Below are 13,602 nucleotides of genomic sequence, written 5' to 3'. Positions count from 1 at the left end.
CAGCAACTTCTTCCAACAATCCACAACAGTTTGGTGAAGAACAATGCATTTTCCAGCACGATGGAGCACCGCGCCATAAGGCAAAAGTGATAACTAAGTGGCTCGGGGACCAAAAAGTTGACATTTTGGGTCCATGGCCTGGAAACTCCCCAGATCTTAATCCCATTGAGAACTTGTGGTCAATCCTCAAGAGGCGGGTGGACAAACAAAAACCCACTAATTCTGACAAACTCCAAGAAGTGATTATGAAAGAATGGGTTGCTATCAGTCAGGAATTGGCCCAGAAGTTGATTGAGAGCATGCCCAGTCGGATTGCAGAGGTCCTGAAAAAGAAGGGCCAACACTGCAAATACTGACTCTTTGCATAAACGTCATGTAATTGTCAATAAAAGCCTTTGAAACGTATGAAGTGCGTGTAATTATATTTCACTACATCACAGAAACAACTGAAACAAAGATCTAAAAGCAGTTTAGCAGAAAACTTTGTGAAAACTAATATTTGTGTCATTCTCAAAACTTTTGGCCACGACTGTACATACATTACTGATCATGAGTTACGTCCTGTATTATACTCCAGAGCTGCACTCACTATTCTGCTGGTGCAGTCACTGTGTACATACATTACTTATTCTGTACTGATCCTGAGTTACGTCCTGTATTATACTCCAGAGCTGCACTCACTATTCTGCTGGTGGAGTCACTGTGTACATACATTACTTATCCTGTACTGATCCTGTGTTACATCCTGTATTATACTCCAGAGCTGCACTCACTATTCTGCTGGTGCAGTCACTGTGTACATACATTACTTATTCTGTACTGATCCTGAGTTACGTCCTGTATTATACTCCAGAGCTGCACTCACTATTCTGCTGGTGGAGTCACTGTGTACATACATTACTTATCCTGTACTGATCCTGTGTTACATCCTGTATTATACTCCAGAGCTGTACTCCTATTCTGCTGATGGAACCACTGTGTACATACATTGTTAGGGGGGTTGTCTGGAGAAAATCTTGCTGACTGTTTCCAATGCCTTTTGTTGATCCTGTCTGCTGTCAGATGACTCCTCTTACACTGTGGTCTATGGACTTTTCCCCATAGCGCACAGAGGCGGAGGATTTGGCGCGTCCTTTGTAGACATTAGATATGTGTAAGGGCTCAGGAACACAGCCCTAGTTTCAGCGGTTAAGATGAGGACCTATTGTTCTCAATGGGGCCGCAAAAGATGCGGACAGCACAACGTGCGCTGTCCGCGTCCGTATGTCTATTCCGCGGCCCCACAAAAGGATAGGACATTTTGTGCAGAAGGAAAAAAACTGGTGCCCGTCCCACAGCCAATATCTGCGACTTGTGGCCCGGATACGGCCGTGTCCTGTACTGGGATCCCGAGGACGTACTGTCCGGGACGGATTTGTGCTCCAAACTATTTATTACTCAGATTCTGCGCTGAGCCGATACATGAGGCTCGATGGATTCCCTTGTTTTATTTGTACAGCTTGTTACCCCTGCTCTGAGGCGCGGGTGGGGGTCTTCTTGGCCCCCCATGGGGGATGGGTCCTCGGTGTTATTTTCAGCTCTGTGTACATGTGACTCTGCTGGAACAGGGGAAAGATCAGTCTCCTAAATATAGGCCCTGAGCGCAGGGTGATGTGACACTGACCCCCAGCTGGCAAGAGGGGGATGGGCATTCCAAACCTGCTGACCCCTGATGTCCCTGACCCCCCCATAGTCATGTGTCCATTTATATTTATATGACATATTGCTTCTACTGAAGGAATACTTCAGGCAAAACTGATGCATTGTGCCTCACCTAGTGCAGGACCTGAGGGGGTGGAGCATGACACACGGAGTCAGAGAACTTGTCATGCTCCGCCCCTCAGACCCTTTATAGGTACTAGAACTTTTTTTTTTACCTGCAGTATTATGGAAAATACAGATTACCCTTCAGCCCGGCCACATCTGACCAACTCTTCTTGTTACCTTCGTATAGGTAGAACAGTTACACAGACAGCCCATGGAGCTGACTGGACGTGGTGTAATCCTTCCGTTCTCCTGTGGAGGCGCTGTAAGGAAATTAAACGCTTACAGCCAGGTTTCCCCACAGATTACAGCTGATCAGGTCCCAGCGACACTTAGTGATCTGCCTATTGTCCAGGGACCCGTCTTACAAGTAGGGATTGTCCAGAGCCGAGAACCCCTATAAAGGAGCCAGTCGAGGTCTGCTCTGGCCCTAAACACAGGTTCCATGCTTTACATTTTAGGGTTTTCCTGTTGGATTTGCCTGACGTGATTTATAACTAGTTGCTCTCATATAAAAATAAAGGGACGCTTTCTTTTCCTCCATTTAGGCGGCTGCAATCTGTTCCTCTGTTATCAACCTTTTCTGAGTTGGTAGAATGAATGTTGTTCTTCAATGGCAAGAAGTCCCTAATACCCCTCCCCCGTGATCGCTACTGTGTGCTCGGTGTCGTCATTACTGGGTCCATCTAGAAATGTTTACTGTGAAATTCCTGAAATCCAATAATCCAGAAGTTCTGATAATCCAGGACACTTGTATGACACAGGACTGCTACATTGTATATAATCTGCTACATTGTATGACACAGGACTGCTACATTGTATATAATCTGCTACATTGTATGACACAGGACTGCTACATTGTATATAATCTGCTACATTGTATGACACAGGACTGCTACATTGTACACTGCGTGCAGAATTATTAGGCAAATGAGTTTTTTGACCACATCATCCTCTTTATGCATGTTGTCTTACTCCAAGCTGTATAGGCTCGAAAGCCTACTACCAATTAAGCATATTAGGTGATGTGCATCTCTGTAATGAGAAGGGGTGTGGTCTAATGACATCAACACCCTATATCAGGTGTGCATAATTATTAGGCAACTTCCTTTCCTTTGGCAAAATGGGTCAAAAGAAGGACTTGACAGGCTCAGAAAAGTCAAAAATAGTGAGATATCTTGCAGAGGGATGCAGCACTCTTAAAATTGCAAAGCTTCTGAAGCGTGATCATCGAACAATCAAGCGTTTCATTCAAAATAGTCAACAGGGTCGCAAGAAGCGTGTGGAAAAACCAAGGCGCAAAATAACTGCCCATGAACTGAGAAAAGTCAAGCGTGCAGCTGCCAAGATGTCACTTGCCACCAGTTTGGCCATATTTCAGAGCTGCAACATCACTGGAGTGCCCAAAAGCACAAGGTGTGCAATACTCAGAGACATGGCCAAGGTAAGAAAGGCTGAAAGACGACCACCACTGAACAAGACACACAAGCTGAAACGTCAAGACTGGGCCAAGAAATATCTCAAGACTGATTTTTCTAAGGTTTTATGGACTGATGAAATGAGAGTGAGTCTTGATGGGCCCGATGGATGGGCCCGTGGCTGGATTGGTAGAGGGCAGAGAGCTCCAGTCCGACTCAGACGCCAGCAAGGTGGAGGTGGAGTACTGGTTTGGGCTGGTATCATCAAAGATGAGCTTGTGGGGCCTTTTCGGGTTGAGGATGGAGTCAAGCTCAACTCCCAGTCCTACTGCCAGTTTCTGGAAGACACCTTCTTCAAGCAGTGGTACAGGAAGAAGTCTGCATCCTTCAAGAAAAACATGATTTTCATGCAGGACAATGCTCCATCACACGCGTCCAAGTACTCCACAGCGTAGCTGGCAAGAAAGGGTATAAAAGAAGAAAATCTAATGACATGTCCTCCTTGTTCACCTGATCTGAACCCCATTGAGAACCTGTGGTCCATCATCAAATGTGAGATTTACAAGGACGGAAAACAGTACACCTCTCTGAACAGTGTCTGGGAGGCTGTGGTTGCTGCTGCACGCAATGGTGATGGTGAACAGATCAAAACACTGACAGAATCCATGGATGGCAGGCTTTTGAGTGTCCTTGCAAAGAAAGGTGGCTATATTGGTCACTGATTTGTTTTTGTTTTGTTTTTGAATGTCAGAAATGTATATTTGTGAATGTTGAGATGTTATATTGGTTTCACTGGTAAAAATAAATAATTGAAATGGGTATATATTTGTTTTTTGTTAAGTTGCCTAATAATTATGCACAGTAATAGTCACCTGCACACACAGATATCCCCCTAAAATAGCTAAAACTAAAAACAAACTAAAAACTACTTCCAAAAATATTCAGCTTTGATATTAATGAGTTTTTTGGGTTTATTGAGAACATGGTTGTTGTTAAATAATAAAATTAATCCTCAAAAATACAACTTGCCTAATAATTCTGCACTTCCTGTATATAATCTGGTACATTGTATGACACAGGACTGCTACATTATATATAATCTGGTACATTGTATGACACAGGACTGCTACATTGTATATAATCTGTTACATTGTATGACACAGGACTGCTACATTGTATATAATCTGGTACATTGTATGACACAGGACTGCTACATTATATATAATCTGCTACATTGTATGACACAGGACTGCCACATTGTATATAATCTGCTACATTGTATGACACAGGACTGCTACATTGTATATAATCTGCTACATTGTATGACACAGGACTGCTACATTGTATATAATCTGCTACATTGTATGACACAGGACTGCTACATTGTATATAATCTGCTACATTGTATGACACAGGACTGCTACATTGTATATAATCTGGTACATTGTATGACCCAGGACTGCTACATTATATATAATCTGCTACATTGTATGACCCAGGACTGCTACATTATATATAATCTGCTACATTGTATGACACAGGACTGCTACATTGTATATAATCTGGTACATTGTATATAATCTGGTACATTGTATGACACAGGACTGCTACATTATATATAATCTGGTACATTGTATATAATCTGGTACATTGTATGACACAGGACTGCTACATTGTATATAATCTGCTACATTGTATGACACAGGACTGCTACATTGTATATAATCTGCTACATTGTATGACACAGGACTGCTACATTATATATAATCTGCTACATTGTATGACACAGGACTGCCACATTGTATATAATCTGCTACATTGTATGACACAGGACTGCTACATTGTATATAATCTGCTACATTGTATGACACAGGACTGCTACATTATATATAATCTGCTACATTGTATGACACAGGACTGCCACATTGTATATAATCTGCTACATTGTATGACACAGGACTGCTACATTGTATATAATCTGCTACATTGTATGACACAGGACTGCTACATTGTATATAATCTGCTACATTGTATGACACAGGACTGCTACATTGTATATAATCTGCTACATTGTATGACACAGGACTGCTACATTGTATATAATCTGCTACATTGTATGACACAGGACTGCTACATTGTATATAATCTGCTACATTGTATGACACAGGACTGCCACATTGTATATAATCTGCTACATTGTATGACACAGGACTGCTACATTGTATATAATCTGCTACATTGTATGACACAGGACTGCTACATTATATATAATCTGCTACATTGTATGACACAGGACTGCCACATTGTATATAATCTGCTACATTGTATGACACAGGACTGCTACATTGTATATAATCTGCTACATTGTATGACACAGGACTGCTACATTGTATATAATCTGCTACATTGTATGACACAGGACTGCTACATTATATATAATCTGCTACATTGTATGACACAGGGCTGCTACATTTAGAATGGAAGGATTGTCCTTTGCTCTGCCTCCTATTCTTTGGGGTGACATCTCCCCATTATCCTGTGCGCCCCCTGTTGGCAGAATCCATCACTTCCATACCCTTTCTGTGATGAGACTGTCCAAGCATCTTCTTAAAATCACATTATATCCAACAACAAAGCAATTACGTCCGGAGACGCGGACCCCGCCAGCTGCACGGAGGGAAGTGTGAATTATGTGACATTCAATTACACCAGCGACTGTACCGGGTGGATTTTTAATAGCATTAGTGAGCCCTGCCCGTCACCCCCGACTCACCTCAGCTCCAGCTTATTACTTATTCTTATTACAGACACAAAAACATCCGCAAAATCTGTTCTGAATGGATTTGAAATCCCATCAATTTACACTGGAAATAAAGATCTGCCTTCTGACAACATGTCATTATACAATATGTCTTGATAGTGGGCAGGAATATATATATATATATAATATATATTCCCGATACAGAGCTCTAAGTCCTCTGCACAAACATAGATGGAGGTAAACCAATAATTGTCTGCAGAAACCACCAGGGGAGCAAACAATGCATAAATCGTATGCAATCGGCTCCCCCTAGTGGTGGTCAGTTGATTGGCATTTACTAGCAGGCAGAGCCTCTTATCTCATTAAAGGGGTTGTCCGGGTTCAGAGCTGAACCCGGACATACCCTTATTTTCACCCCGGCAGCCCCCCTGATGTTGGCATCGGAGCATCTCCTGCTCCGATGAGCTCCCTTGCCCAGCGCTAAATCGCGCAGGGCACGAACTCTTTTTTGTTTTCAATAACACACTGCCGGGCGGAAAGTTCCTCCCGGCAGTGTGTTCGGTGACGTCACCGGCTCTGATGGGCGTGCTTTAGCGCTGCCCTAGCCGTTTTACTGGCTAGGGCAGTGCTAAATCCTGTCCATCAGTGTCGGTGACGTCACCAGGGTTCCTGGCAGCCCCATGGAGAGCCTGGTACGTCACCGGAACTCCTGAAAATGCATTTGCTCTGCGCGATGTAGCGCAGGGCAAAGGAGAGCATAGGAGCATGAACTGCTCTGATGCTCCAGTCAGGGGGGCTGCCGGGGGGAAAATGGAGGTATGTCCGGGTTCAGCTCTGAACCCGGACAACCGCTTTAAAGATGTCTTCCGCTTCTAGGGACCTGATACTTAAAGGGGTTGTTGAGGATTTGCAAACCATGGCTACCGACCACTTCTTATCCAGATCCTCCGGAAATGGATAAAGGAGGTCCAAGCGTTTTGGTAAAGCAAAACGTCTATCAGGAAAATTCCACTCCTTGGAAAGAGAGGAATCAAAATCCGGGTGGTTGGGGAAACATTTGGGCAACCGATGGGACCACCTGAAGCACAAACTCGAACCGGCCGATGAGGGTGCGGGGTTCTCCACCTGTAAGGTTTCTGTAACCACTGTAATAAGATTTTCCACCATGGAGGACAGGTTGGAAGACTGGTCCTTTCCTCGGAACATGCCTCTTCCAATGAGGACAAGTCAGAGTGAGACTCTCTAGGGGTGGCTGAAAGGCAGAGGAAACGGGGGACACCCTTCTGGGAGAGGACGATCACGATGGGAATGAGCCCCAGGATCCCCAGAGTCGGACTGGTCAGAGGATGGCCTTGCGGACAAATCCAGTATGGCTCTAGCCGACCACACACATGCTGTAGACTGGTGGACACTGAAGAAAGCATTAATGTTCTTCTAACAGACTGCGGTTTCTATGCATTGTATCCTTAGCTTCCAGACTGTCAGATTGGATTGGCACAGCACTGATTTGCTGGTCTCAATCTCACTCTGCAGTTTTAAGCAGAGTTTTGGAGAGTGGAGACCCCCTTTAAATAAAGTGATGGCAGCTCTTCACTTTGAGGGGACGTGGTCCCCGGTACTGATGCCTCATCTGTCAGCAGTGTTTGTCGCTCCACGCTTAATATTCCTCTGTCTCTGTGAGCCATTGCTGTGTTTTAGTGAAGTGCTGGTCATACAGCGCCCCCGCCAGGAGAGGATAATAACTGCGCTGTATTCTCTCTGTGCTTTATGGTTCTTCATGAATGGTTACTGGGGAGGAGGGTAAAGAGTATGGTCCAGGGTGGAAAGACATTACAAAGGAACTCTGCACTGATGGCCTCTGCCATTATGTGTGTACACAGTGACTCAACCAGCAGAATAGTGAGTGCAGCTCTGGAGTATAATACAGGATGTAACTCGGAATCAGTACAAGATAAGTAATGTATGTTCACAGTTACTCCACCAGCAGAATAGTGAGTGCAGCTCTGGAGTATAATACAGGATGTAACTCAGGATCAGTACAGGATAAGTAATGTATGTTCACAGTTACTCCACCAGCAGAATAGTGAGTGCAGCTCTGGAGTATAATACAGGATGTAACTCAGGATCAGTATAGGATAAGTAATGTATGTTCACAGTTACTCCACCAGCAGAATAGTGAGTGCAGCTCTGGAGTATAATACAGGATGTAACTCAGGATCAGTACAGGATAAGTAATGTATGTACACAGTGACTCCACCAGCAGAATAGTGAGTGCAGCTCTGGAGTATAATACAGGATGTAACTCAGGATCAGTACAGGATAAGTAATGTAATGTACACAGTGACTGCACCAGCAGAATAGTGAGTGCAGCTCTGGAGTATAATACAGGATGTAACTCAGGATAAGTACAGGATAAGTAATGTAATGTATGCACACAGTGACTGCACCAGCAGAATAGTGAGTGCAGCTCTGGAGTATAATACAGGATGTAACTCAGGATAAGTAATGTATGTACACAGTAATGCTCATTACGTCTCTGTATAAATTGTACACTTGGGGTTAGAGGTGATCATATAATGTGATATTATTGCTGTAATTGCTCTGCTTGGTTGTGGATTTCAGCTGGTGTTAATATTACATTCCCGCATATTCACTACAACTAGCTGTGACCTGGAGGCGGTGGGTTGTCATTTCTGATGTGTAGCCTGCCAACAGATGGAGAGAGGGGAAGACAATTACTTCTCTTACAGCAGCGCTAAAATCCCTGGATTTCTGAATGCGGCTCTGGGTGTGACTGGAATTCAAAGTTTGACGCAACTTTGCTTTATCTTGCTCTCCAGCTTTTGAATTGTTTTGCTTCATTCACATCCAGAGCTGAATTCTATGGCGGAGATGTAACCTTTGTTGTAGAGACTCCTAACCAGTTGCGGGCAGCAGTCGGGGATAATAATACTTATTTATACAGCGCTTTACAAACTCAGAGGGTTCATGTACAAAACAAGACAACACAACGTAACAGGCTAATATACAACTGAAACACTACGAGTGAGGGCCCTGCTCTCAAGAGCTTACAATCTATGAGCATGTGAGGTTTTGCAGCCTGAGAGCTACCAACAGAACTAGTTGAAGCTGTGAATGCAGCTCTGGATGTCACTGGAGTATAAGATAGTAACAGCAGGTTCTTACACGGTTCCTTCTTTGAAATATAAAGTGACGTTGTGGCATGGAGCTGGGTGGTGGCCGGTTCGTCTTTCCGCAGCCGCTGTTCTCCTGCGCGGCGCGGTGGAGAGTCGCAGGCACCTTCTTTAGTTCCAGGCTTTTTGCCGCCGTCTCCTTTGACTGTCGAGCCCGGCGCGGAGTCGAGCTTGCACTAAGCCGTCAGATGTTTGTTGCTAGGAAGCCGGTCTGCGATTTGTGCAAAAATTAAAAAGGCAATTAAAATATTAATAGAAAGTCTTTAATTCCTTCACAGCTAATGAAGCGACGCATTTTTATTAGGCGAGCGTCTCTGCAAAGGAATATTAATTTACTCCTCGCAGCGAGCACACATTCCCGGTGCAACTGATTCAGAAATATCCTCTACATTATCCGTGTGTCTGCTGCCGGCTAATTGCAATCTACATGTCATAGAGAGAGATTGCAGACACTTGTTTTCTGCATACTTTACTGAGCACTTATACTCCAGTTACATCCAGAGCTGCACCTGCAACACGGTTTATTTTCTCTGAACCCTTTTTATACTCCAGTCACACCCAAGGATATCTTTACCCAATGCTCTCCTGTCTCCTCAATTGCTTGCATTCCCCATGTAATAACAATTCTGGAGCACCTGACTGCGTTGTGCCATTAGTCTATTATTCCTACTAGAAGTTATGAGTGAATTGCTAGCAGTTTGCAATGAAGGTCCAGCTGGGTGTTACCAGTTGGGGGGTTCCCTGCACAGTCTAACACTATCCAATCAGTGCTGCCAGTGTCAGTCTGTGCATAGCCTCCCCCCCCCCATCTAGATCTTCATTCAAACTGGTAGCAATTCATTCATGACTTCTAGTAGGAATAATAGAGGAATGGCACAACCTAGAGTCATAAGAGTAGACGCTCCAGAATTGTTGCTATATTGTTATTAGGGGGTGGGGGTGCAAGACATGGTCTGGAGAGGTGACGGCTCATTTTCAACGCTACATATCCCAGAATGCAATACAACAAAGTATAGAACTGAACCAGCAGGGGGTGTCTGTGAGAGAGAGTGTGTATTTTTTTTTTACTGACTTTTTGGTTGATGACATTGGTGGGTTACAGGAGCTGAAAACGCCTTCTAGTAGCCGCAGGACTGTGGCCCCCTGCGTGCACATGTGTCTCCTTGCTCACAGTATTTCCCATGCTGGCAGGCACTTGCCGTCGCTCGGTCGCCCTATCAATCACTTGTGGGGTCACCCAGATCTCCTACCAGTGACTCACTTTGTCCTCCCTGCTGGTTCAGCTTCTGTACAAAACATACTCCACTGTGCGGCATCTTGGGAGGTGTAGTGTTAACGGCGGAGAAGTTTGAGTGAGGCTACGGTCGGTTCTGACTGACCACGAATAAAATGTCGCTCCAGTCAGGAAAAAAGGAATCCAATTTGAGATCTTACCCCAGGATTAGACTTTACAGGGCTCTTTTCTTCCAGAAGTAGTGCCACACTGGTGTATGGGTGGTGACTGGTAATACACCTTGTTTCTAGCGCACTGAATGCAGCTGCGCTGTAATACCACACACGTCCTGTGGACAGGTGTGGAGCTGTTTCTGGAAGGAAAAAGCCAGGTTTTTCTAATCCTGGACAACCCTTTTATAGGTAAAAGGGGGTGATGAAAAGAAATCGGACAAATGATAGAGAGCAATGCATTGTGGGAGCCCATACGACAGAGCTAAATTGTTAGGTCACGTTTCTGGAGCCCAATCTGTCTGTATCTAAGGACGATCAGCAGAATTCTGATTGCAGCTCTGAATGAGAAAAGAACAACATAATGTAATAAATTGTGACAAAACAGTAGAGAGTTAGGCTTCGTTCACATCTCCGTTCAGCCTTTCCGTGAGCAGGAAAACGGAAAGGACTGATTCAGCATATAACTGAGCCCAACGGAACCTAAGGACCCCATAGGCTATAATGGGGTCCGTTAGGTTTCCGCTCAGACGAACATTTTTGAAGTGGAGACAAAAGTCCTGCAAAAATCCTACTTTTGTCTCTGCTCCAAAAATCTTCTTCTGAGCGGAAACCTAATGGACCCCGTTATAGTCTATGGGGTCCTTAGGTTCCGTTCGGCTCAGTTATGTGCTGAATCCGTCCTTTCCGTTTTCATGCCCCTAAACGGAGCAGGAGAACGGAAAGGCTGAACTGTGATGTGAACGAAGCCTTAGATCTAGATGGCGTGGTTACATGGAGATTGGCGCAGTTAAAACTAGGTCACATGGTTATGTCTAGATTACGTGGTTGCGCTTGGATTACGTGGTAGAGGTATGTCTCATGGAGTCTATTATGATGCATGCACATAATGCCGGGTTCTCTCTTCTCGCTGACTACTTCCTTCTGCTCTCTTTCCAGGCTCCGTTTACGAAGCCCTAAAAAGCAGCGACCTTCCCCGGCCAGACAATGAGACCCTGTGGGACAAACTGGACCGGTTCTACAGAATTGGTGAGTGTTAAAGCGATTGCCCAACCCCCATGTAGGCCCTGAAATGCCTTTATTCTGACATCCGATAATCCAGAAAGTCTGATGACCCAGCACAGGATTGCACTAGAGCAGGGATGGCCAACCTGAGGCTCTCCAGCTGTTGCAAAACTACAACTCCCAACATGCCCAGACTGCCTAGAGCATGGATGTCAAACTCATGGCCCTCCAGCTGTTGCAAAACTACAACTCCCAGCATTCCCTGATAGCTGTAGTATGCCCAGGCATGATGGGAGTTGTAGTTTTGCAACAGCTGGAGGGCCACGAGTTTGACATCCCTGGCCTAGAGCTATCGGCCTACAGCAGGGTGTGGTGGGAGTTGTAGTTTTACAACAGCTGGAGAGCCGCAGGTTGGCCATCCCTGCACTAGAGCGTCTTCTATGGGCCCATTTGGATCATGGTACTGCAAGTCTTTCCCAGTCCCTGCGCAAAATTGCAGTATCGGGTGTGACGCGCTCTGGGGACAATACCAATGGCGCCTTCCTGCAACTTGGGCAAGTTAACTGTACTTTGCTACTATGTAACAGCGGGATATCGATCTGTGGAGTCTCTTTAAGGGCCGCAGCGGCGCGTTGTTAAAGAGTTGTGAGCGAAGGACATTGGTGACTTTGCAGACGGCGATCTGTCAGAGCACATGGCACTTAAGTGCAGCAGCCTGTCATTTTCTCCTGAGCGCTGAAATTGCCTTTCTATCCTTCGGGTCAGTGTGTTCTGCGGTCACATCACTCATCAGTGGTCACATTAAATAAATGCATGATTACTACCCCCATGTAGCTCTGGCTCCCTGCCGAACGCCGCACACAACAAATCATTCCCGCAAATAAAAATGCATCTTGAAGTGTAATTTTCACCTCCCGGTTACTGATGGGATCTGAGGGCAGCGGCGCCGCTCGTGTGCATTGATCTCAGGGACCAGTGTAATGCCGACCAGTATGACTGACAAGGGATTCTGTGGGGACAATTTAAAGGACTGCTCCAGTCTTGGGTAAATATAGCTTAATCATTGTATATTTTAAGGTTCTGCAGCAGCTGAGGTGTGCGCGTCAGCAGGTTCTGCAGCAGCTGAGGTGTGCGCGTCAGCAGGTTCTGCAGCAGCTGAGGTGTGCGCGTCAGCAGGTTCTGCAGCAGCTGAGGTGTGCGCGTCAGCAGGTTCTGCAGCAGCTGAGGTGTGCGCGTCAGCAGGTTCTGCAGCAGCTGAGGTGTGCGCGTCAGCAGGTTCTGCAGCAGCTGAGGTGTGCGCGTCAGCAGGTTCTGCAGCAGCTGAGGTGTGCGCGTCAGCAGGTTCTGCAGCAGCTGAGGTGTGCGCGTCAGCAGGTTCTGCAGCAGCTGAGGTGTGCGCGTCAGCAGGTTCTGCAGCAGCTGAGGTGTGTGCGTCAGCAGGTTCTGCAGCAGCTGAGGTGTGTATCACCGCTTATCTCTGTACAATTGTCAGACCGTGATGTTTATAGAAATGTTCCTTACAGACAGAACCGTGAAACATTCCAGCGTATTACACCGTGATGACACTGACCCCCCCCCCCCCCGTAACGTTATGTCAGGTGACTCTGTATATTATAATAACCAATTAATTGCAATTTACATTTAGTGGGTGAACATACCCTGCGCCCCCCCCCCCCCCCCCCCCCCCCCCCCCCCCTGCGCTGCGGCCATCTCCGGGTAAACACTGCTTTGCTGGCTGTTTAATCACCTGTCGTGTGCTTTGGATGTAATCAGTGCGTATTGTGAGCGGCTCGGGGTTGTGCTTTAGCTCATTTTGACAACTCATTATCCAGAATTATAAACTGCAATTAAGAAGTAATCTGAAGAACGTTCCGTCTCTCTCCGCATTCGCCGTCTGGCCGCCATTTAAATCTTTAATTGACGGTTTAATATAATTGTGTTTATGGGGAAGTGAACGTAGCCTGTACTTCTGCCGGTT

The 13,602-nt window shown here is 45.6% G+C and overlaps 1 protein-coding gene across 4 annotated transcripts in view; it reads left to right on the top strand.

Annotated features, from left to right (window-relative positions):
- The window catches only part of PHKB (phosphorylase kinase regulatory subunit beta), a 130,399-nt gene that overhangs the window by 4,354 nt on the left and 112,443 nt on the right, over positions 1 to 13,602 (top strand). For all 4 annotated transcript variants that reach the window (XM_040410496.1, XM_040410494.1, XM_040410497.1 and 1 more), the window contains one exon: positions 11,559 to 11,648. In XM_040410496.1, the coding sequence (XP_040266430.1) occupies positions 11,559 to 11,648 (90 nt within the window). The remainder of the gene's footprint in view (positions 1 to 11,558; positions 11,649 to 13,602) is intronic.

The sequence above is a fragment of the Bufo bufo genome, chromosome 10 (genome assembly GCF_905171765.1).
Source record: "Bufo bufo chromosome 10, aBufBuf1.1, whole genome shotgun sequence".
Taxonomy (NCBI): domain Eukaryota; kingdom Metazoa; phylum Chordata; class Amphibia; order Anura; family Bufonidae; genus Bufo; species Bufo bufo.
This window is presented reverse-complemented; position numbering and strand designations above follow the sequence as displayed.